The sequence below is a fragment of the Megalobrama amblycephala genome, linkage group LG17, assembly GCF_018812025.1.
Source record: "Megalobrama amblycephala isolate DHTTF-2021 linkage group LG17, ASM1881202v1, whole genome shotgun sequence".
Lineage (NCBI taxonomy): Eukaryota > Metazoa > Chordata > Actinopteri > Cypriniformes > Xenocyprididae > Megalobrama > Megalobrama amblycephala.
This window is the reverse complement of record NC_063060.1, coordinates 1457553-1483275: the sequence shown is the minus strand read 5'-3', so window position 1 is coordinate 1483275 and position 25723 is coordinate 1457553. Positions and strand designations below refer to the sequence as shown.

General features: G+C 41.6%; 2 protein-coding genes across 3 annotated transcripts in view; one reads left to right on the top strand and one right to left on the bottom strand.

The window, feature by feature from the left end:
• pias4b (protein inhibitor of activated STAT, 4b) overlaps positions 1-11809 on the bottom strand; it is a 21323-nt gene extending 9514 nt beyond the window's left edge. Inside the window, exon 1 of one of the 2 annotated variants that reach the window (XM_048163908.1) lies at positions 11679-11809. In XM_048163908.1, coding sequence (XP_048019865.1) covers positions 11679-11774 — 96 coding nt within the window. In that variant the 5' untranslated portion in view covers positions 11775-11809. The remainder of the gene's footprint in view (positions 1-11678) is intronic. The other variant, XM_048163907.1, reaches the window with a different exon arrangement.
• The window catches only part of LOC125251034 (interferon-induced very large GTPase 1-like), a 27728-nt gene extending 2005 nt beyond the window's left edge, over positions 1-25723 (top strand). Inside the window, exons 2-4 of the mRNA XM_048163906.1 lie at positions 12551-12733; positions 20027-20088; positions 20433-25723. Coding sequence (XP_048019863.1) covers positions 20053-20088; positions 20433-25172 — 4776 coding nt within the window. The 5' untranslated portion in view covers positions 12551-12733; positions 20027-20052 and the 3' untranslated portion in view covers positions 25173-25723. The remainder of the gene's footprint in view (positions 1-12550; positions 12734-20026; positions 20089-20432) is intronic.

Genomic DNA, 25723 nt, shown 5'->3' with positions numbered 1-25723 from the left:
TTATAAGCTGCTTATACTATTTATGTAAACTGCTTTTATTTATTTTCCATTGCAACTTTAAACAGGTCTAAGGAGTTTGTTGTTTTCATGTAGCCTTGGCAACTTGCCTGAATAATATGCACATGAAATGAAACTTGTCAACTCACCTCACTGATAATTGATTGGTTGATTTGCCGAAAAAGGCCATTCGGGATGCTCTCTGTCATACATGCGCTTCGCACACACTCTCTCTCTCGCTCCCTCTCCCTCTCTGGCGTGCGCGCGCTGGTTTGAAACACAGTCTCTATGCGCGCTCTTGCTCGCGCGCTCTAGATTCCGGGAGATTTTAACTAATTTGCGGGCATCAGGGAGCCGCTATCAATATGCGGGAGACTCCCGGAACTTCCGGGAGACTTGGGATGTCTGCTAACATTGGATTCGGATGTGCCTTGATGCCTTCCTACCTGAAATGTGTCTTCCGACAGCAGCATTTTCCAGTTTTCAGACGCAGCCATAATCTAGCTGTTGAGTGTACATCAGTTGTACACTCATTATTGCTATGAATTGTGGCATTGAATGAGTGTACTCAATAACGTCCACTATGGTTTCGGACACCACTACAAATTGTTATGGTGAAATACCATATATGGTTAGTTTCCTGTTGTGACGTGAATTCCGGCACGCGCGCTGTTGGCGCTATGCCATGTCAATAAAAGACGCACATTGATTCAGCTCCTGCTTGTTTATTGCATAAAACACAAACATGGTGTCAGAAGTGAGTACTAGCTCCTGAACATGGCCTCAAACAGCATTCCTGCCCCTGAGGGCATGCGGATGTCGGGAGACATATCAAAAAACTGGGATAATTTCAGAGCGGAATTCGAAGACTATGAACTAGCTACCGGGCTAATCGAGAAGCCCAAAGAGGTGAGAGCAGCAGCACTGCGACGATTAATGGGCAATGAATGTTGTCACATTTACAGTCATAACATTGTGTTGAGCGAAGAACAAACGAAGGACCGAAAGCCATACTTGATGCACTGGGAGACTACTTCAAGCCTGCGAAAAATGTGATCTACGAAAGGTATATGTTCGGGTGTTGCAAGCAGGAAGTGGACGAGCCTATAGACAGCTTTCTCACGAGGTTGCGGGAGCGAGCATCAACCTGCGAATACAGGGAGCTCAAAGATGAAATGATTCGCGATAGACTTGTCCTGGGCATTGCCAATGAGAACACCAGGCGACGCCTGTTGCGTGAACGCGAACTGACCTTGTCACAGTCTGTGGAAATATGCCGACTGGCAGAAGCCACTGAACAACGCGTAAAAGCAATCGACAACACATTCACTGACACTGTAAATATTGCACAAACGCAAAGGCTGAAACGCCAGGATGGTGGAGTGAATAATGAGCAAACGCTCAGAACTGTCGGGTGCAAATATTGTGGGGGTGGTCACAAGAAAGGCAGAGAGCATTGCCCCGCATATGGAAAGACTTGTCGATCATGCGGTGTATCGAATCATTTCGCTAAAGTTTGTAAAGCCCGCCACAGAGCCGACAGGTCCGGCAGAGTGAATATTATGATTGACGATAGTCAGGATGAGCAAGGACCCTACGGTGAAGGTCGACTTTTCGCTGCTGAGGAATGCATTGACACAGTAAAGTCCCCAGGTCCAAGATGGTTTGTTAACCTGACGCTCAATAAAAGAAAGCAGGCCTGTCAACTAGACACGGGAGCGACTTGTAATGTTATGAGTCGTACAATCAAACAGAAGCTGGATCCAGAAAGCCCCCTGCACCCGAGCACAACAAGACTGAAATTGTATTCTGGCGCCACAATGATTTCTCTGGGGCAATTTCACACAGAATGCGTCATAAAGGGCGCCAAGCATAAACTAGTTTTTGAAGTGGTCGAAGCCGATCAAGAGCCATTACTCTCGGGTGACACGTGTGAGCGGCTAGGTCTGATGAAATTTACCATTCCAGAGGAGCTTCACAAATTAGTTGTATGCTCTGACACGCCACTCACAAAGCAACAGTTAACTCACAACTTCAAGGACGTGTTTAACGACCCAGTCGAGTCAGTCCCAGGAGAGGTCCGGTTTGTGCTTGACAGTAGCGTGTCCCCCGTGCAATGCGCGCCACGGAACGTGCCAGTGGCCTTGAAAGCCAAAGTGAAAGAACAGCTGGACAAGTACATGAGAGATGGACACATCACAAACGTCACTGAACCTACACCATGGATAAGCAATATGGTAGTCATAGCCAAGCCAGACAAAGTAAGAATATGTATAGACCCAAAGCACCTGAATCAAGCACTTCAAAGATCTCACTACCACATGCCAACACTGGAAGACGTTCTGTATAAACTACCCAAAGCACGTCTGTTCACACTGGTAGACGTTCGCGATGCCTTTCTACACTGCAAACTGGACATTGAAAGCAGTCTAATGACAACTTTCTGGACACCATGGGGGCGGATGAGATGGTGTAAACTGCCCTTTGGCGTTTCGGTGGCACCAGAAATCTATCAGCGCAAGCAACACGAGCTGTTGATGGGACTCCGCGGCATAGAGCCCATTGCGGATGACATATTGGTTGTTGGCTGCGGTGATTCAGACGCAGAAGCCGAGTCAGATCACGACAGAAATCTCCGTGCCCTGATGGAGCGATGCAGAGCTGTGAAACTCCGACTGAGCGAAAAAAAAGTTGCAATTCAAACTGAAAGCGGTGCACTTTCATGGACACATATTATCAGCAGAAGGGTTACGTATTGACCCGGAAAAAACGAAAGCAGTCTTGGCAATGCAGACACCACAGGATGTAAAAGCAGTTCAGCGTTTCATCGGATTTGTGACGTACCTGGCCAAGTTCCTCCCGCGGCTTTCAGAGGTATGTGAGCCGCTTCGCAGGCTTTTGGACAAAGACGTTGCGTGGCATTGGCTCTCTAAGCACGATGAGGCGGTTCAAGAAATAAAACGTATGATCACGGACACGCCCGTTTTAAAGTATTATGACATTGACAAGCCAGTGACAATACAAAGCGACGCCAGCAAGAACGGCTTGGGCTGCTATCTGCTGCAGCAGGGACAACCTGTGGCCTTCGCCTCTCGGGCACTCACGCGAACCGAACAAAACTATGCCCAAATAGAGAAGGAATGCCTGAGTATCGTGTTCGCGTGTCAGAGGTTCCATCACTATCTGTATGGCAGGGAGATAATCACGTCTGAAACCGACCATAAACCCCTCGTGACAATTTTTAAGAAATCGCTGCTGAGTACCCCCAAACGCCTCCAAAGCATGATGTTGCAGCTGCAAAACTACAACCTGAATGTTGTGTATAAGCCTGGTCCGGAGATGTACATAAGTGATACGCTGAGCAGAGCAGCGCTCGACAAGCAGGTGTTCAACGAGCCCGGACCACAACAGCATAACTGTGCGCACCATGGACAGCACTGAGGCCGTGTTCTCACTCATAGACCAAGCCCTACACCTCAATGTGACTGACACCAGTCTCCGTCAAATTGTAGCCGAGACCAAAGCTGATGACGCATTGCAGGAGCTGGTAACGATCGTGCTGACGGGCTGGCCAGAGCGCAAAGAAGATGTATCGCTCTCAGTGCGTGAGTATTGGCCATTCAGAGACGAACTGAACATTCAGAGCGGTGTGCTATACAGAGGTCAGTGCGTCATTATACCGAAGGCATTGAGAGCAGCAATGCTGAATCGCATTCATGCCACCCATATAGGAGGAGAGGCCTGTTACAGACAGGCGAGGGAAACACTGTTCTGGCCTAACATGAGAGGTGAAATAAAGGATTATGTGGCTAACTGCCCCGCATGTAATGAGTATGCGCACAATCAGCAAAAAGAAACGATGATGTCCCATGATATCCATGCGCGCCCCTGGCAAATTGTTAGCATGGATCTGTATGCGTACGGTGGCAGAGAATTTCTTATTATAGTGGACCACTACTCAGATTACTGGGAAATTGATCAGTTGCCAGATCTGACAGCGGACACAGTCATTACGCGCTGTAAAGTGCAGTTTGCACGTTATGGACAGCCAGATCAGGTGATCACTGACAACGGGCCGCAATTTGCTTGTGAACAGTTTAGAAAATTTGCGGCACAGTGGGGGTTTATACATGTCACATCTTCACCCCAGCACCCAAAATCGAACGGAAAGGCTGAATCTGCGGTGAAGATTGCGAAATCACTCTGTAAGAGGGCAAAACTAGACGGAACAGATCCATGGCTGGCAATTCTACACTGGCGAAACACGCCCACAGATGGATTGGATAGCAGTCCTGCGCAGCGACTTATGTCCCGCAGACTTAGGACGGGACTTCCCACGGCAAACAGTTTGCTTTTCCCCAAGGTGGTCGAAGGAGTTTCAGAGAAACTGCGGTGGAAACGGCGCATGGCGAAATTCCATTACGACGCGAGAGCCAAAGACCTCCCAGAGCTTAATGTCGGCGAACACATTCGAATGAAACCACTGCCTGGAGACCGCACGGGCCAGTGGCGGAGAGGCCAGTGTCTGGGAAAGGTGAATCCGCGGTCTTATGTGGTGGATGTGGATGGCACATTATACAGGCGCAACCGTGTGGATTTGCGGAAAGCTGAGCGCTCTGCCCAGTTTAATCATCAAGAGGCAGCGAGAAAGGAGAGCAGCCAGTGCTCAGCGGCTAGCAACGGTGTAACAGCAAGTAAAGAGGGTGATACATCGGACATCACAGAATGTGTGCCAGAGCAAGCTCAAGAACGAAGGCAGCAAGTGTTTGACGGGCCTATAGAGTTCGGAACTCCTATCATTACACGCAGCGGCCGTCAGTCACGGCCACCACAGAGACTGGACCTGTGAGATTTGCTAAGTGTCTTAGATTAACGCACCAGGAATGCAGTTTAGTTTTCTAATACAAAGTATTACAATAATATTACAGTAATACAAAATATGCGCTGTTGGCGCTATGCCATGTCAATAAAAGACGCACATTGATTCAGCTCCTGCTTGTTTATTGCATAAAACACAAACACAAATTGCTGTCCCCTCAAATAGTGCCCTATTGAAGGGTATAGGGGGCGATTTCGGACACAGCCATATGGTGCGTTCAAGTCATGTCGGAAAGATCGTATTTACGAGCAGAACCGACATGAACGCCACCACAAAGTCGTAAATACCAGTGGGAAGCTCGTAATTTTCTTTAAGCTCCGATCTGTACGAGTTGGGGGCGTGTCAGTCAGAAACATAGCGAAATACCACAATACTTACAGGTATTTAGCAGTGACATTGACAGGCTTTCTATTTACAATGAAGTAAGCTGATTCCCAGCAAAAAAATACGATAGCATCACAATATAAAAATGTAATATGTAACAATAAATTTTACAATGGCTTCATAAATTAATTAAAAAACATAAAAAAGCAACATACAACTAATGCACATTCTTTGCTCTACATTTTCTAGAAGCAGAAGTGTTGTTATTTTGTGTAATTAATTTAGAGAAGGCACACCGCCATCATACGCCAACGAAAGTGACTTGAACGCACCTACTAGGGGTGTGACGAGACAGGTATCTCACGAGACGAGACGAGACTCGAGATTGAGTTCACGAGACGAGACGAGACAAGATTTTTACACACTATTTTTAAGAAATCCTCAATGGTGAAATATATGACTAGAAAAAATACACTGCAGGTGTATTTGAAATGTCCAGGGCGGGTCCAGGGCGGGTCCAGGGGCACTAGGTGCCCTGGCGGGTCAGGTGCCTCTTGAAGCCACGGCGGGTCGGGAGCCTCATCCCCAGGCTCGGCCACTAAATCCAGGGACCAAAAAAATACTTAGGTGAGAGTCCAGGTTTTTTGGACCGCTGGGACTCCCGTAATGGGCCGTGGGCTGGAATGGAGCCTGGAGCGGGCTCGTGGAGAACTGGAGTGGGCTCTCATGCTGGAGTGGGCTCTCGGGCTGGAGCGGGTTCTTGGGCTGGAGCGGAGTCTGGAACTGGACTCCAGGACATCCCCTCATACTCAATCAATAGGCCTTGGGGCACATACGTGGGAATCATTACAGGACTGGTATCTGGGACAGGATACTGGATGAATCTATGATTGTGGCGGCGGCCATCTTCACCGAGGGCTCTGGTGTGGCAGCGGCCATCTCATGGCGTGACTCCGATACGGCGGCAGCCATCTTGATGGTTGGCTCGGGGACACGCAGGCAAGGATGGGAAGACACACTGGAGGGATATGTGGAGGAAACCGGCGCGAGGTGAACTGACCAGGCCACGTGTGTTTCTGATGGGGCTGGACGAGGAGGATACGTATTCTCTTGAACCTCTCCAATTTCAAAATCAGAACCGTAGTAGAGAGAATCAGATTAATAGACTCGACTAGAGAGAAATAACAGGCAGGTTCAATATAGCGAATGGTATCCTTGTCCAGACCCATCAGAAAACATGCGTTAAGAGAAGCCACTAGCCAGCTCACCAAGCAAGAAAGCTCGGAAAATTCCTCCACATACCTCTCAAGCGGACGACCGTCCTGCTTAAGTCAACACCGACGGTCCACCGCCAGAATGCTGGTCTTGGGGAGCGCGGGAGAAGTCGGGTGAAGGAAGATACCCATCGTGCTGCTGTGTCCTTACTGTATTCGTCGGTCCTTCTGTCACCGGTAGTTGCAAGCAAGAGAGGATGCAGGAACGAACTTCAGCAGCATAGGTTTATTCTTCAAAAACTTCACAAGAACAGAACAACTACTCGATTAAACAATAACACCAAACAACATCAAGGACCGAGAAAGGAGTGCAGTCATGTGAGTCCATATAAAGAGAGTGCTGAAGATCAGGTGCAGAGAATCCGTGATCAGGAAAGTGATGAGGAAGTGAGTGCAGGTGTGGACCAGGGAGGATCACGGGAGATGGAGTCTGGGAGTGATGGGAACTGTGACACATATAATGAGCCAAAATCATAGGAGTTCCTACTGACTGATGACATCATCAAGGAAAGGACTTGATAGAATGTTCAGTTCCATTTAGAACCAACAGCTTTGGCTCTAATAGTTAATAAGATCTAATAAGATAATAACAAACACACACATAGTCTCTCATGGACCAAGCCTGGGGGTGGACACCAGTCAACACTTCAACCAACCAAAACAGTCTCACAACATCATCATTCAGAGACATTGATCACATTTCCAGTCTAATCAGACCTTCTGAACGTAAATGTTTTTCTCAGAGAAAAAAAAAATCTTTCACTATTGTTATTAATTGAAATGAGAGGATTTTTGTTGGAGATCTTTCAGACTGACATCTGTCTCGACCTACAGTGCCAGCACCTATTATAATTTATAAATCATTAATGAAGCACAAATAGCCCTGAAGTACTTCATCCTGGAAATGCATTAGAAACCATTTGAAGTCATTCAAATCTTATTCATATCATAGTTGACTTGTCATGTATTTCTTCTCTGTGAGGGAATACAGGTCTCTTAAACAATCATCCATAATGTAGCGGTCCACAGCTAATGCTGAGATGGTTTTCAGATCAGATATCCCGGCTCCTGCTGTATGACACATTATCTTGATTACCACATTCTCAGCTGCACAATGCCAGGAAATTGATTTGCATCAACATTTCAGCACCATCATCTCACTCTTTCCTGGAACTTCTAAAAGTGAGAAGCTTAGTTTTGGTGGTTTGTCTTGACCACTTATCAGTCGGCTTCCAACTAAAACTTTGTTTTTAGATTAATTAAAACTTTGCATTATGGGAAATGTTTCTCAAATAGTCAACCTTTCTCCAGAGAGAGGAAATTAAGCACATCTTCCCACCTTTTCTCCATAGCTATAAAGACAAGGTATACCTTTAATATTATTATTTTTACACAAAGAGCAAATCGGATATGTCGATGAAAACGGGACGTGCGGATGCAGTTTTTGGCCGCCATGTGGACAACCTCCACGTGCTCGCGCGACAACATAATGATGTTCAAATGATCCATGATTTGATCTTTATATTTCTTTTTTTTAATCAAGATGTTCTAAGAAAAAAATATCAAGCCTTTTCAATAATAATATTCAAAATTCAAGCACATTTCTAACCTTAAAAAAAACTTACCAGTTAAAAACACACATTCACAGGTCAAACTATGCAATAAAAAAAGAATTAAAGATATTGCTCACTGTCAACTGAAGTCTCGACAGAAAGGATGCAAAGATTTATGGACGTGGTAATGCAGAAAAAAATTGTGAGTCTGCAGATGTGCAGAACCACTAAGTAGCACATCTCCATGGGTAGCATGAATCGACAGAACACCGGTAATGGGACGCTGTTAGACAGGGGAGCTGCGAACCTCAGACCGCTAATCCGCATCTATCATAACCGAAAAATATGACATCACAGTTACTCAAAAACATTCTCTTATGACATCATGGGAATGTAAGAAGTTTCTACATTTCTCCAAAAAAAGCTTATGCAGCCTTCATTTTTAGGAGCATTGTGACCTCTGACCTGGTTTTTAATTCAAAATATCACTCAAATGTAAACGACAAATAAGCTTTTTCCATTAAGAAACTAGAATATAACTACTTTATAACAGTTTCCCTTAGAGTTTCCAAACTGAGTCATTTAATTCACCTCCGTGTTTTTGGGGGCATTTCATGTCAAATAATTTCCCTACCAGTATTTTCCAATCTTTTCCAGCAAATACCAAATGTTTCCATCAATACAGCAGCCTGAAACTTTAGCATGACCGAAATTTCCCATGGCGGGCGTAAGTTGTGTGTAAGAAAGAGCTAATCTTACAGGAACTTGGAGCTGCTGAAGGTGTTTAAAGTGACACTACAGAGGGATTTAATTAAATTATAACTATACTAATAGCAAAAAAGACCCCCATCACAAACATAAGGTTTGTTTGTCTGAGTATATCTCATTTAAAAGAAGCCATAATATAAACACACAAAAAACAAACAAACTAGTGTTGTCAAAAGTACCGGTACTTCGGTACCAAGTCGGTACTGAAATTTTGAAAATGTGACGATACCAGCATTTCTGTAGTACCGGTAGTACCGAGAATCCGGGTATATTTGGTACCCACTGATAGGGCTGTGGCAGTATTTACGTGAATATGACACGAGTGAAGCACAAAGCTTTGTTTACAAAAGAAATAATAGGTTAGCAATTAAATGTGACATCGCAGCCATGGAAACATTTTGGTTAATGCCGAATGAGAGAGAGAGACGTGAGTCCATAAATTTAAGCTTTGTATTCTGTTTTGCGAATCGCGATCTGGTCACCCGATTAGCAGAGAATTTAACAATATTCCATTAGTTATTCCACTGAACATGGAATATCTGTTTCTTTTCCCAAATCTTCACTCACGCAGGGGATTTAAACGTTTCTTTCTTTCGTTCGCATTTAGGCCTATTATAGGCCATTCGCATTCTTTACTGTGGTAAAGTTATTATCACCGTAAGGCAGAAACATTTTTGCTTGCACGTCAATTTCTATTTAACACAGTTTGCGCTTGTTATTAGGCGCGTCAAGTTTATTTGTATAGCGCGATTCACACACGCTGGTGATTTTTACTTTCGCTTCGTCTGGCAGCGCAAAATCAAACATAGCCTGAATGTCTGAAGATAAAACTCGCTCTTCAGACCTTTTACAACAAGTGTCAGTTGCTTGTAACATCAGGAGATAACATGAAGATATTATTAAAGAGAAATGGTCTCTTTCCTGCTCGTGTCCCACATCCCTCTCAAAGCGCAGAGCGGTAGGTTATATCAAAGACTAGAATAACGGGACTTTGGCTGTATGACGCGTCTTTGTGTGGAAATAAAAAAAACGAATGCTTTTTGAAATAATAATTAGCTTTCTTATTATTTAGGTTACCATTATTTACCTATATTTATTTCAGTTTTACAGGCTGTAGTGTTGTTGTTTCACTGACGAAATAGCTAAAATAAACAAGCACGTCTGTTACCCATGTTGAAAAAACGAGCATATGCTGGTAAAGTAGGTTTTGAAGCTGGTATGCTGGTTTGAGCTGGTTTATGCTGGTCCAGGACCAGCTTACGACTAGCATGGACCAGCAGGACCAGTTTAGGACTAGCACTTGACCAGCATACAGCTTCAAAACCTACCTTACCAGCATATGCTGGTTTTTTCAACAGTACACAATGGATGTTTGAGCATTTATTTATTTATTTATTTATTTTTTTTTTTATATTTCAAAATTTATTTCATTGAGGTAGCCTATATATATACACACACAAACACACACACACTCCAAATCATATTTAATGTTTTTAAAATAGGCTATATAAAATAGTAAAATAGTTCCAACAGATTTTGCTGTGGTACCGAAATTGGTACCGAGAACCATAAAATTTTCATGGTATCGGTACCGACTACTGGAATTTTGGTACCGTGACAACACTAAAACAAACCAAAAAAAAAAAAAAACGATATATTAACGTGAATAAAAAAATAATTTGGTGCATTTTTGAACTTTAACTAATGAGGACCTTAAAATTGCGGATGCAGTTTTTGGCCGCCATGTGGACTACCTCCATGTGCTCGCGTGACAATGTAATGATGTTCAAAATGATCCATGATTTGATCTTTAAAGGTTATATTTTGATGACATCATCGTTTCACAAAATATATGGATAGGCTGTAAATGTAAGTGCGGCGTTTTCAGATTTATACACCTAAACGCGTCTCCGCGTGGACGGGGCCTTAGTATATTTCTGAATGCTCAGACATTCAGACATTTTAAGTGTTACTCATGTTTCCAAATTTTTTATGGGGCTACTACACCATACCACACACACAAACACACAACTAAAGGCCCCGATATACTTCAAACGAAATCGAAGAACGAACTGATGTGACTAGTGTTGTCACGATACCAAAATTTTGACTTCAATACAATACCCAACTTAAATATCATGATACCGATACTTAAACGATACTATGGCAAAAACCTAAAACAGCAGGAAAATTAAATAAATAACATATGACAGAACTTCTTTCTTCACCATTGTGCAGGCTGATAATTCTGGATTTGAGCTTCATTGCCATGAAGTTAGTTAGATTTAATATAATTTTTAATGTTTATTATTTTCATGCTCAATAAAATTGTAATTTTTTTGCTGTTATGCTTTTTTTTTTTTTATACATTTAGGTGTTTTTGACAGTAAGATTATTGTAAAAAATTATATTACTGTAAATAATTAGAGCAATGTTATTAAAGCATAAATTGGTTTAAAATAACTGTATATACCGTTCACATATTTATGTATTTTTAAATTAATTTTATTTTTGCAACCAGATATCAATTATTAAACTTAGACTCAATAATACACCTCTTTGCGGAGGTCTGCTTGCACGAGTAAAATAAATAAATAACACTTATTTAATGTTTGAGAGCATAAATATAATCATGCTGGTATCACATTCACTAACCTGTTGCTCTTTAAATTCTTTGTACAAATCGGGATGTTTGTCGGCAAGATGCTTTTGACTCCCTTCGCTTGCGTTATTTTGTAACATCTTTTGCAGTCGGGCTTTGTGGTGTCCGTGGGCTTGCCCTGGCTGTCGGCAATGTAAGCAAAATAATGCCGTATTTCGCTTTGTGCATCTACTTTCTCAACAATTTGTGGTCTGCAAGAGCACCTGTATTTGCAACCATACCTCTCGTTTCATCACCATAAAATCCACAGTAACAGTCCGTACACAAAACAAGAAAAACACAAAGAAAACCAAAACAGAGAAACCAGGAACATCCATGAAGACACCATAACAAAAGCAGAGACAAACCAGGTATAAATAGACAGACACTAATGAACAAACACAAAACAGCTGGGTGCAATGAAACAGGATAATGAGTCCGGGAAGTGAGTATGGGTAATGAAGTTCAACAGTGAAACCAAGAGTCCGGGTTGGAGTGCCCTCTAGTGACTGATTAGGGCACTCCCACTAGTGATCATAACAATAACATGAAGTTGTGCTTTGTTTGATACTGTAAAGCTGCTTGATTTTAAGCAATCTATTGAATAAAGTGCTATACAAATAAACGTGCCTTGAGTGCTAATTTGCAGAGCTCGTGCTAACGTGTTATGATCAGACACTTTTCATATGCTTTCTATAAAAAATGCTTGCTGGTTTTTTTTTCATTTTTGTGTTTATTTTGTTACTGAGAAGAAAGTGTAGGCCTACAGCACATATTTACATATTCATCTAAACGTCAACAGTGTGGGCGGCGTCAGATGTTCGTTTACAGTATATCGCTGGTCACGCATTTCAAACTTTGTTTTACCCCTAAACGAAGAACGAAAAAGAACTTAGTTTGAAGTATATCGGGGCCTTAACACACAGATGCACAAAACTACAAAATATAATTCTCCCCGCACAACCTCACTCTCTCTCTCTCTCATTAAGAGCTCTATCTTCCCCTCCCTCCTTTCTCACATTGTACTCTCTGTCTCTCTCTTTCTCCCTCCATTTGGAGCTCTTGGATTCACTGGTGAGGTCTTCAGCTTTGGCTCTTCTCTGATATTTGACAGACACACCCAGGACACCAGCTGTATCAGGATGAACTCCACATTAACAGCCACCCAGCATGCTGAAAAAGAGTTTGAGGAGCAACAAAAGACAAACTGACACAGACAGAAAGAAAGAGAAAGAGCGCAAGAGAGAGGACAGACGAGACTTCTTTCTGGGGATTTCCCCACCCAGGGCAAATGGAAGTGAGTACCGACTGCTGTTTCTGATCAATTTTACTATGGTAATACCATGGGCCCTATCATACACCTTCTGGTCTGAAAACGAGGTGTGGTCAGGCACATTGTTAGCGCGCTGCTATTTTGAGGCAACTGAAAACAACTGTGCCATTGACCAACTGAAACCTGGGGCCCTATTTTAACAATCGAATCGCATGGTCTAAAGTGCACGCCAGTTGTGTTAGTTTAAGGATGGGAAAAATGGTCGGCGCGCCCGGCACATGGTCTAAAAGTGTTGTTCCTATTCTCTTAATGAGTCATGGGTGTGTTTTGGGCGCAACGTGCAATAAACCAACCAGAATGCTCCTATTCCCTTTAAAAGCCATTTGCGTTCGCGCCATGTCAGATTCACCATTTACATGGCAGAATTTTTAATATTTGGCATGTTTATGTGCTGCTGCGCGTCCCTGTGTGTGTAATAAGCAGAGTGTATGTGTGTTGTGCCTATAGGTGCATATTACTAACATGCCCTTTAAATAAAACAATACTGCATCATTGACTTTAGAGCAGGTTTCAGTTGGTCAATGGCGCAGTCGTTTTCAGTTTCCTCAAAATAGCAACACGCCAACAATGCGCCTGAACACACCTCGTTTTCAGACCAGCACGCCCATGGGCGAGCAGATGGGCACAAATGCATTTGCTATTAAAACAACGTGGCGCAGGACGTGAAAATGATAACTGCGCCTGGCTGAAACCAGCAGAAAACACTTGTGTTGCCCCTTGTTGGTTCAAAGAATAGTACAACGGCGAGTGCGTCAAGTTTCAGAACGCCCGTTTCACACATACTCCATTTGCAGTACGTATGAGATGCAGGAGCAGCATGTGCTATTGTGCTTTCACACATGCCGCGTTTGCAGCTACTGAACCGTAGCTGTCACACAACATTTACTTATTTTTATTTCAAATCCAAAAGTTGTTACTGAACATTGTCAGCATTGCAATTCTCTTTGTACATAGGCTACACTCTTTCATAGATGTCACGTTTAAACACACTACATTTAAAAAAAAAAATACTTTATATTTACTTTACTTTATATTTAGCTATATAAAGTTATAGTTTAGATGTATATATTACGTTGCTCAATTAAGTTGCAAAACATTTAAACATTTAAATTACATTAAAACTAAAATTGACGAAAACAGCCAAATTTTGTCTTTTCTTTAGCTTTAAAATCTTTATCCTGCAGGTCATAAAGAACATGTTTTTCCACCTCCACGAGGAGACAAGTGTTATCCATTATGTCTCTCTTGTTTATCTAAATGCAAGGTAAGTTGTCATTTTTACTTGCTTTACCCGGGGCAAAAGATATTTGTCGCCATTTAAACAGAGCAGACTTTAAATTATATGCATCTATGGTGAAATTACTACATTTTCGCATCAATACATGTTCATTTTAATGCAAACAATGCGCTGTCGCTTTAATTCAGCACGGTGCAGCACAGCAAAAATAGACTCGGTCTGGAAACTATCGCTGCACTGCTGTATACGCACCACAACTGGAACGCACTACTATCTTTGTTTTATTTTTGCTTGTTATTATTTATTGTATTATTTATTGTTATTTACTTATTTTTTACTCTTATTTTTCAATTTCCATAGGAATGAAAAATGAGGGACACGAGCTGTCAAACTGCAACAAAAGTCCTTGCCTATTTGCCGCCATCACTGCTGAAGCTTCTCTGGCTGAATCCCAAACGGCACACTTCATATGCACTTTCGGTCTTGTGGACTTACAATGGTTGCTGCGTGCACATGTCCAAGACTGTAGGGTGTCCCATTCATCATTTTAGGTTTCAGAAGGGTGCTCGTGAGCACCCCCTTTGTGGCCGCTATGTGCCCTCGATGCGCACTTCAGCTGAGCCTGCAAGTCTGCGAGCTACACAGAGGACTTTACCCGGCAGTCAATGCGGCGTTACGTCACGAAAGTGCAGACTCTTAGGAAGACCGCGAGTGTTTAGGGTGCCATTTGGGATTCAGCTGCACTGGCTGTGTTCCACTCCACTTTTAGACATGCACTAAGCACCATTTTTAAGTGCGTTCCACTTCATGAAGTGGATGAGGGAAGATTATATGGACAGACCCCTGCTCCCTTGATTTTGACTGAGGGAGCGAGTCTACTTCATATGTAGACTTCAGGCAGCTCCATATACCACAATGCAACACGACGTGACGTCACTGCATATTACGTTTAATTTACCCTACCACAAACTCTATGATACATATATATCTATTTTTTTACATTTAAAAACAACCCAAACACACCTATATAGAATGCTGAAAAATTATTGTGTAACTCCATAGCGGATTTTCAAGTGATCAAGGGCTTAGGACATTCCAATTCAGCCCTTTGCAAAGGTTCCACCAGTAGTGGGCACTCATGCAACATAAGCAATGACTTACATCCGAGTCAACGAGACTGAGGGAAATTAGCGAGGGAAGGGCATAAAAAATAAACTGGAACTCGGCTCATGTCCTCAAGACCCACACTTGCGGTCTTGGCCACTTGAGAGTGCGTGCATGTGACAGGAAGTAAGTGCACAAGACTGTCTCATGTCTTAAAAATGCGCATGTGCAATGCCCTTAATGCACACTAAACCCACACTATCTTCTTGAATACCACTAAGGAGTGGTATTCGAGGCTAAGCGTATCTCATCGTGCATTATGTATGGCGAAAATCCAAAGTAGTTATAAATCTCTGCTCTCATCCTTTTCTGGTGAAATTCATGCTGCTAAATCTTCATATTTCTCTCCTCCACCACCACCCACCATTTCCCTAACTGCTGATGATTTTGCTAATTTTTTTCACTGACAAAACAACAACCATCAGCAGTCAGTTCTCTGCTCCACATCCACAAGAACTCAGACCAACCACTCACACAGCCACACATCTCCTCTCTTCCTTCTATTCCCTCACTGAGACAGAAGCATCCAAACTTCTACTCTCCAGTCATCCCACCACCTGCCCCTCTAGGTCCCATCCCCTGACACCTTCTACAGGCCATCGCTCCTACACTTTTACCAGCACTTACACACATTATCAACACATCTCTCCACACTGGTATTTTCCCTACCGCATTCAAGCAGGCTCGGGTAACCCCACTGCTTAAAAAACCCATGTTAAACACATTACTTATAGACAGTTACAGACCTGTTTCTCTCCTTCCAATCATAGCAAAAACTCTTGAACGAGTTGTTTTCAATCAGGTGTCATATTTTCTCTCACAGAGCAACCAATTGGACATCAACCAATCTGGTTTCAAGAGGGGCCATTCAACCGAGACAGCACTACTGTCGGTCACCGAATCCCGGCGGATTGCAAAGGCTGATTCCAAATAATCAGTTCTTATTATGCTCGATTTATCTGCTGACTCTGTGAATCATCGGATCCTTCTGTCCACCCTCTCATCACTGGGCATCACACGTACTCCACTTCACTGGTTTGAATCCTATCTCAAAGGTAGGTCTTTCAGAGTTGTCTGGAGAGGGGAGGTATCCAAAGCTCATCAACTGATCACAGGAGTTCCTCAGGGTTCAGTTCTTGAACCCCTCCTCTTCTCCATCAGGAAAATCAGGCCCTTTCTAACAGAACATGCAACACAACTTCTCTTCCAGGCCCTGGTCATTTCTAGGCTTGATTACTGCCATGCTCTTCTGGCTGGACTGCCATTATGCACAATCATGCCTCTACAAATGATTCAGAACGCTGCAGCACGTCTCGTCTTTAATGAGCCCAAAAGAGCCTACGTCACGCTCTCTGCACTGGCTACCACTAGCTGCTCAGTATCAAGTTCAAAGCATTGACGCTCGCTTACAGATCTACCACAGGCTCAGCACCCTCCTACTTCCACTCACTCTTACGAGTCTACACTCCTACCAGAAGCCTACGCTCATTAAAGGAGCGAAGGGTCGTGGTACCATCACAGAGAGGCACAAAATCACTCTCAAGAACATTCTGGAACGATCTTCCTGCCTTCATCCGGAATGCAGAATCCCTGGCAATATTCAAAAGACAGCTGAAAACTCATCTCTTCCGTGAGCACTTAACCTCATCTTTAAAAAAACCCTATCCTTTCATTTCCTATCCTTCCATTTCATTTAATCCCTCTCTATTGTAGCATATGATACCCTGAGCATTGTCTAAAACTTGTATTGTGAGCACTTCTTGTGTCTGTTTGCCTCTTCATGATGACTCGCTTGTTGTATTCCTCAATTGTAAGTCGTTTTGGATAAAAGCGTCTGCCAAATGAATAAATGTAAATGTAACTCACATGCCCCGAAATCATGAGATGTCAAGAAAAACATTCCACTGTAAGTTAAATTAATTATATATTACATATAATTTGGTAGAAAAATATAAAGTGTTGCACATTTTATTGATGCAAAGATGAGTAGGTGTCAGTGTTCTATGTTTCCCCTGTGTCACGTGTTCTTTTCTTCAGTTTTCTCACCACTTGTTTGTTTCCTTGGTTACCCTGATTTGAGTTTATTAGTCCCAGCTGTCCCTTGTTAATTAGCCTTGTTTGCCCCTTTGTCTGAGATTCCCTGTGTTCTCCCTCAGTCTTTGTCGGTTGTCGTCAATGTATCTCGTCCATGTTGTGCCATGTATATTGATCTCCTGCGTTTGCTGATTAAAGTCCTTTTGTTTGGAGCTCCATCGTCAGCGTATGTTTCCCACAACCATGCACTGTGACAGAACAACCGACCAAGACAACATCATCCTGCCTGAGGACCGTCTCTGGGGATCCGTCTATTGCTGTCCTCCTGCAAATCCCCAAGTCCTCAGTGCAGTGATGAGGATGGCCGCCACTCCAGAGCCTTGTTGCAAGATGGCCGCCACTCCAGAGCCTCGTCGCAAGATGGCCGCCACTCCAGAGCCTCGTCGCAAGATGGCTCCCACTCCAGAGCCTCGTCGCAAGATGGCTGCCGCCACGCCTGAGCCCTCGGTCAAGATTCCTCACCCAGGATCCAGTCCGTGACCTCAGTCCAGTGATGGTTCCTATCCCTTACCAGAGTCCCGAGGCGACTCTCTCCTCCGTCCCGAGACCAGAGGTGACTTGCCGAGTCCCAAGATGGATTGTTGGGGATAAACAGTTTAGGACCCTTGAAACCAGATATGTTAAATAAAGACCCTGAGTCAAAGTTTAAAAAAAAATTTATAAATTGAAGAAAAATTTAATGAAGAATAGTTTGCAGTTTCATCAGCAGAAGCCAGCTTCAGGTCTCACAAGGAGTTCGTAGGCCGCTCTGCGTACATTCACATTTCCACAATAATTATACTCTAACAGAGTCAACTAACTACGTCATTACTTCAGGTTGAATGATTCTGATTGGCTAAGAAAAATAGACAAGATTAGAAATTTTCCACACGTAAACAGATAGTAAGAAGCATATCTCCCTTTGTCACGGTGATGACGAGGGGACCCTGGATTTAGGTACCGGATGTCCTTTTGGGGTCATGACATGGTGTCTGCTGGTCTCAAGCAGAATGCCAGTTGTACAGTACAAAGGGACCTGCACAGAACACTTAGCGCACATACACGATTCACAACTTCTTCAAGGCTGAAGTTGATCTGAGCAGGAAACTTTCCCAAAACATACTGATAACATGTTCTTTTCTCTCAGTGAGAGGTACAGAGGAAAATAGATGCTTTAACATACATTGAAGAAGTCATTCAAATATTTTAACAGAAATATAAATGTTGATTAATAACTTAAAAGATATATATTGAAGCGGCAGTGGATTCCAGAATCCGCCCCTTCAGGATCTTACCCCTGAGCCCGCTCTAGCCCATGAGCCCGCTCCTGTTTTAGTATTCACTCCATGCCCAGATGACATCATAGTGCTGGTCTTGGTGCTAACATTTATGTGTGTGTTTGGGCCACCCACACAACAGCTCCAGCCCCTGACCAGCGTCCTGTGATGGCTTCAGCCTGGAGATTATGGTTGCACTTATTGTAAAGTGTTACCATAAAAATGAATAACAGTTTTCTCTTAATCTTATTAAGCACAAACAATAAGGTTTCATTTGTTAACATTAGTTAATGCACTGTGAACTATCATGAACTAACAATGAATGACTATTTTTATTAACTAACATAAACAAAGATTAATAAATACTGTAGCAAATATATTGCTCATTGTTAGTTGATGTTGGTTAATACATTAATGTTAATAAATGAGACCTTATTGTAAAGTGTTACCATTTTTATTTATACTGTTTTTATTTCTATGATCAGTTTGTGGAAAGGAGTTCAGTTAGGAGGTCAAAAGTTGTAGAAGCTCATAAATCATGTACAGTAAGGTCTGAAGAGACTGAAATCATACAGAAGAGAAGTCAGTCAGTTGAGTTAGTGGCAACCTTTTACAGTACTTGAGTATTGTTGTCTTTTACTGCATATGATAATTCATACTAAGAAAGTAGAACTGAAATGACATTCATTACAAGATGATTAGTTAAAACATTTCAAATACACCTGCAGAATATTTTTTCTAGTCATGTATTTCGCCATTGAGGATTTCTTAAAAATAGTGTGTAAAAATCTTGTCTCGTCTCGTGAACTCAATCTCGAGTCTCGTCTCGTCTCGTGAGATACCTGTCTCGTCACACCCCTAGTAATAGTAGAATTATTACATTATTAAGTTAATACATTAACTCTAATATCATGTTTTATGTATATAAATTATGTGTAAATATTCCCAAACTCTCTACCAGTGCGATCTCTCTATTGGTTCAATCTTCTGTTTATTCAGCTGCAGCGATAGTATGATGCCCATAGGGATTTCCTGGAATGACATGTTATCTACTTCTGTGGCAAGGCATATTTGGAGTTTCTGCGCAACAGCGCCCTCTGGCTTTCAGATGGAGAAACATTTACTAATGATCACAGAGCCGTACAGCTCTGACAAGCTACGTATAAAATAATTGCAGCCTTTGCCAAATCACATGTGGTTTAATTTAGATTAATTGTGCAACCCTAATTAAAACATACAACACTTATAAAACAACAACACTTTAATTTTCATACATCAACTGAGGATACAGTACTCAGGTGTTTAGGTGAATGTTATTTACTATGATACAGTAATGAATAATTTCTGTACATAAAAGGAGACAGTTCAGTATTTAGTATGCCATATGAACAATGAGTTGCTCAGTAAATGGCAGCTAAAATCTTGTTACAAACTAACCATTACTATGCCATTTTCATTGTGGAATGATTATGTAGAATGAACATTTTCTTTCTTTTTTCCTAAAAGATTAAACCACATTTATTGAAGAGAACATGGAAAACACAACCAAAAAAAGCAAGAAACAGAAGGTAAGTGCTCTGTGAAATGTAAAGCAATCAGAGTAACCAGAGTCATTTAACAGGTTTGGGATTCTATTTGTTTATTTAGGCAGACAAAGTGCTTCCTCTCATGTACAGTTGTTTATTATACACACAAGGCTGATGTGAAGTTGAAGTTGTGATGTAGTGAAGTTACAACATTGATGTTGTTTTATAATAATATACAAGTTCTTGATCATATTTGACAATGGTGCCTGCTCTGTTTGCAGATAATATCTTGATAGAAAAAATACTGTTTTCTATTTGCGGCTCCTTGTACTGGTAAATCTATACAAAAATGAGATAAAAGTAAAACTGTCATGCTTATTTTACAGGCCAAAACAGCCAAAGACTTTGGAACACAAAGAAAAGAAGTGAAAAAAGAAGTGGAGGAACTTCTTCACAGACTTCAACTTGAAGTCAAGAGCAACTATAAACTGAGAGCTTCAGATGTTCATCAGATAACTGCAAATGCCTCACAGTCACAAGGGTCTTGTACTGAGAAGGATCTGGTTCAGATGTTTTTACAAAAACTACTGATGATGAACTACAAAGCAAGAAGTATCACTGTTACAGAGACTATCAGGCATCACAAAGAAAAACAACAAAAAGCCAAACAATCATCTGCAGACAATGTTGATGCGTTTAGCGCACTATTTGAAAAAACATCTATGCCTAATAAAAGACAGAGCAAAAAAGACCCTATTCACCCGATGGATGTCCAAATGGCCGCGTTTCATTGTGCTGATCGTGTCCTGAAGCAGATGATGGTCACTAAACTGTCCCAGTGCCGGTACGCTCTGCCTCTGCTTGTTCCTGATCCATTCACACAACAGATTGAGTTTCCTTTCTGGACATTTAGAGAAATTAACCAGAGCTGGAAGATAATAAACAATAACAAAGAAACCATCAGTCAAACCCAGCCAATCTACAAAGCAGAAACTCCAATGGTGTTTTTCTTCAGGTTTGGCTCTGTGTCTCCATCCAAGTCTCAGCTGATGAACAGTCTGATCAATGAGAAACACAACACGTTCTTCCACAGACACTGCCCAGGCAGCAGCAGAACCAGAGTCCTGATGGATGGAGTGGTGGAGATCGCCTGGTTCTGCCCCTCTGGAACATATGATGATAAATTCACTGAACGTGTTGCATTCTGTAATCTACACGGTGATGCAGGAGACCATGAGAAACAGCTGCAGATCCTCACTGAAATGACTTCAGTCAATGTTGTTCTTCTACCTCAACTGGACAGAAATGACAAAAGTGCAGCAAAAATACAAAACCTTTACAAGGACCCAAAGCCACTGATCTGCCTTCTTCCTGAGGATGATTTAGCTCTCACTGAGATGGGGAATGGAAAATATAAAATTGGTTTGAAAGAAAGAGGTCAGGCAGATGTTTCTAAAGATCTCAGAGAAGCTATTACAGATTGCCTCTCATTCTCATCTTCAGAATCAAATATTTTCAGACTTGAAGAAGTGGCCGAACAGTCAGACATCAGAGTAGATGAGGAAGATGATGATGACTGCAGGAAAGGAAAGAGGGCAGCACAAGAAATGATGAGACTACTGAAGAAGAAAGATCTGACAGAAATCAAAGAATCGTTTTTGCCCTGTCAGGGAAAACTGTGGCATCAGTGGTGTCAGAAGAATAAAGAACTAAATCAACCTAAAGGGGATGACCCAGAAATGGAAATTAGTAAAACAAAAACTGAGATGATGAAAGTCCGTGAACTGCAGTATAAATCTGACATCAGTACGTTTATACATTTATTCATGATACAAATGAACTCACATGCTGAAAATAAGTCAGTGTTTTTTCTTAAATGGCTCAGAATCCTTCTGGATGAATATACCTCAGCTGACCTTTCTGATCTACATCACAAGTATGGTGAAAAGTGGTCAACAGTCTCAAACCTAAGTAAAAGCAGTGACAAATCTGAGGCACAACAGCTTGAACAAAGAGAACTTCTAGAAATATCTAAGAAACTTCAAGATGCAACCTTTGGTTTGGAGCACATCCTCAGAGAAATTGGACAGATCTATGAATCTTGTTCATCTGTGAAGAAGAACAAGAAAGACCTGCAGTTTGACTTCTCTTCTCTCCCAAGTCTTGCAGCACAGATGATGATCTCTGGATTTCCTCTGGAGCTGATGGATGGAGATGCTGCTCAGGTTCCTGTGATCTGGATCTCTGCTGTTCTTGAGAAACTGGGAGACCAGAGAGTCTTTGTGCTGTCAGTTTTAGGGATTCAGAGCTCTGGGAAATCCACCATGCTGAATGCCTTGTTTGGACTGCAGTTTGCCGTCAGTGCTGGCAGGACAACCAGAGGAGCTTTCATGCAGCTGGTCAAACTGTCAGACGAGATGAAAACACAGATGAACATTGACTATATTCTGGTTGTTGATACTGAGGGACTTCGTGCTCTAGAACTGGCTGGAACATCAACAAGAGATCATGACAATGAATTGGCCACATTTGTTATTGGCCTTGGAAATCTGACATTGATCAATATCTTTGGAGAAAACCCATCTGAGATGCAGGACATTCTTCAGATTGTTGTTCAGGCCTTCCTGAGGATGAAGGAGGTCAGACTGAATCCCAGCTGTGTGTTTGTGCATCAGAACGTTTCAGACGTCACAGCTGGAGAGAAAAACATGGAGGGAAGGAGAAAACTGCAGGAGACACTGGATGAAATGACAAAACTTGCTGCTGAACATGAAGTGTGTGATGCAGAACGATTCAGTGATGTCATTACATTTGATGTTCAGAAGGATGTGAAGTATTTTGCTCAGCTCTGGGAGGGAAGCCCACCAATGGCACCACCAAACCCTTCATACTGTGAAAATGTTCAAGACCTTAAGAAAACTATTCTTTCTCATGTTTCAAACTCAAATGGCATGATGCTAACAGACATCAAAAATCATATTAAAAACCTCTGGGATGCTTTACTGAAGGAACGCTTTGTGTTCAGCTTCAAAAATGTTCTGGAGATCGCTGCATATAGAAAACTGGAGACAGAATACAGTAAGTGGACCTGGAGTCTTCGGAAGACCATGCTGGAAACTGAAAACAAATTACAGAACAAAATAGAAAATGGAGCAATCAATGAGGTTGAAGAAACAGATCTTCAAGAGGAACTAAATGTAAAAAGTACAGAAGTGAAGAAATCTATGTCAGAATTCTTTGAGAGAGACACCAATGCCAATATACTGATCCAGTGGAAAACATCTTTTGAAATAAAAATCTCACACATACAGGAAAACATTGTTAGAGAAACAAAGAGGAAATTGAATGATGTGCTTCAGCAGCGAGTCCTAAAGAAAAGGATTGATGCTCAGAGGACACAAAATGAAAATGAACTACTTGAGAAGGCCAAAAATCTTGCCTTAACTCTCAAAGGCAAAGCAAAAGATCATAAGATCCTGCAAAGAGAGTTTGAATCCTTTTGGGAACAATGTGTGAGTGAGATTACCAAAGACACACCGCAAGTCCAAGACATTGACATTTTAAAAGATGTGAAGGAGGTACTCTGTGATGGCAGTGAATCTTTTTCAGACCTCAAGACAAAAAGCAAAAAGTGCAATATTTTAAAAGTGTCAAACTATTCAGAGTATGTACAGATTCAAAAAACGAATGACAAATTTAAAAGATGGCTTGGTTTATCTAAAGAGTTTGATGCCCAAATCAACAACTTAATTACAGACATTGTTCAGCAAGTAAACAAAACAATCATGTCAAAAAATATTGCAAAGATGGGCTACAATAAAAGTTACATTCAAGAACTCAGTGGTTTCATCAAAGCAAAAGTAACAGAACATGAAGACAGACATAAAGAGAAATATGTGTTCAAGAAACACTTCTTCAGTGATTTGGTATTTGCCATATTCAACACAGTAGAAATGACATTCAAGGAGCAGCATGACATTTTCAAAGAAGCCAATGATCCTGTTCTCTATATTGCAAGAAAAAGAGAAGAATATTACAATATTTTCCAGAAATACTGCCAGGGAGCAACATCAGCTGCGATCTTAGGTGAGATCATCTGTAACAAACTTAAAGAGCCCATTCAGCAGAGCATCTACAAGAAAACTGCCCGAGATTTGGCAGATGAAATGCAGACAAACTGTGAATCACTGAATGGAAACAGATCTAAACTGGAGAAACACATCCTGAAGACACTGGCAGAAGAGGAGGATTTTGAGGCATACTTAACTTACATTCATAAACCTAAAAAACACTTCAAGAGTTTCATCAGAGATGAAGTCAGTCAGTACATCAAAGATAAGTTCAACACAAGAGTTCTGCCCAAGATGAGAGATGATTTAAGACAGAAGGAGAAGCGGATCACAGAAGCAGTGAAGAGAGCAACTCAAGAGGTTGATAAAAAACATGGAGATGTTGATCTGTGGTTGGAGATTTTCACACTGAATTTATCAGATCTGCTGATATTCTCTGAGAATGACCTCGAAGGAGTTAGTCGTGATGATGTTGATGTTAAAGTCCTGGAAGAAGTAATAATCAAAGAACTTCCTCCCATAATATCTGCCATGAGCAAGACATTCAGACATTCAAGATATTTTACATTGAAGATGGAATATAAGGACAGACCCGATGAGATTCTGATTGAACATCTCTGTCAGTGCTGTTGGGTTCAGTGTCCGTTCTGTAAAGCCATCTGCACAAACACAGCAGAAGACCATGATCCACAACCTCACAGTGTGTCTTTCCATCGAATTAATGGACTGAACGGGTGGCATAAAAGAGGAACACAAGATCTTTCTGCACAATTTTGCACAACTCTAGTGTCAAGTACTAAGAGATTTTACCCATCTCATGATTCTGAAGAATCCATTCCATATAAAGATTACAGAAGAGCAGGAGGAGTTTATGCTGAATGGAGCATCACCCCTGACCTCTCTGAGCTCTCATACTGGAAGTGGTTTGTCTGCAGATTTCAGAAAAAGCTGGAAAATTATTACAATAAAAAATTTCAGGGTCATGGTGAGATTCCAGCTGAATGGAGAAAACACTCAAGACAGGATGCTATTGAGAGTTTGGACAAATACATCTGAACAAGCAGACTTTTTTATTCTGTGATTTGAGTCTTTTTTAATAATATTTTAGTTCAAGTCTGAACATCTTTAAAGAAAATGCTAGACTGTTAGAAAAAGTTATAAAGCTTAATAATTAAATGCATAAAACTGATCATTAAATGCAACTAAACTCTTGTATAATATGGAATTTTGAATTTATGTTTTTGAAAGAAATTGTTTTTTTGTATGCGTATTTGAAACTTTAAGAGGATCTTTTCCTAATCTAATTGTTAGCAATCGTGATTAATTCCTAATGTATGCAAAATACTCATTTTTGATGAAATGTGTTAAAAACTACAGTAAACAGGTCATTTGAAAATCCTGCATTTTAAATTCTGCTATTAATTACATGCAGTACAGGTTTGATTTCTGAGTATGAATTATTTTGTCAGTTTCACAATTATGCTAAGACTAAGGCCTAAAGAAGAATGCATGTGTCCTATTTTACCTATGATATAAAAGAAAACTGTCTAGCAAATGAATTAAAATTATGTAAATTCTGAATAAAGGTCAGATTTTAATTCTTTCAA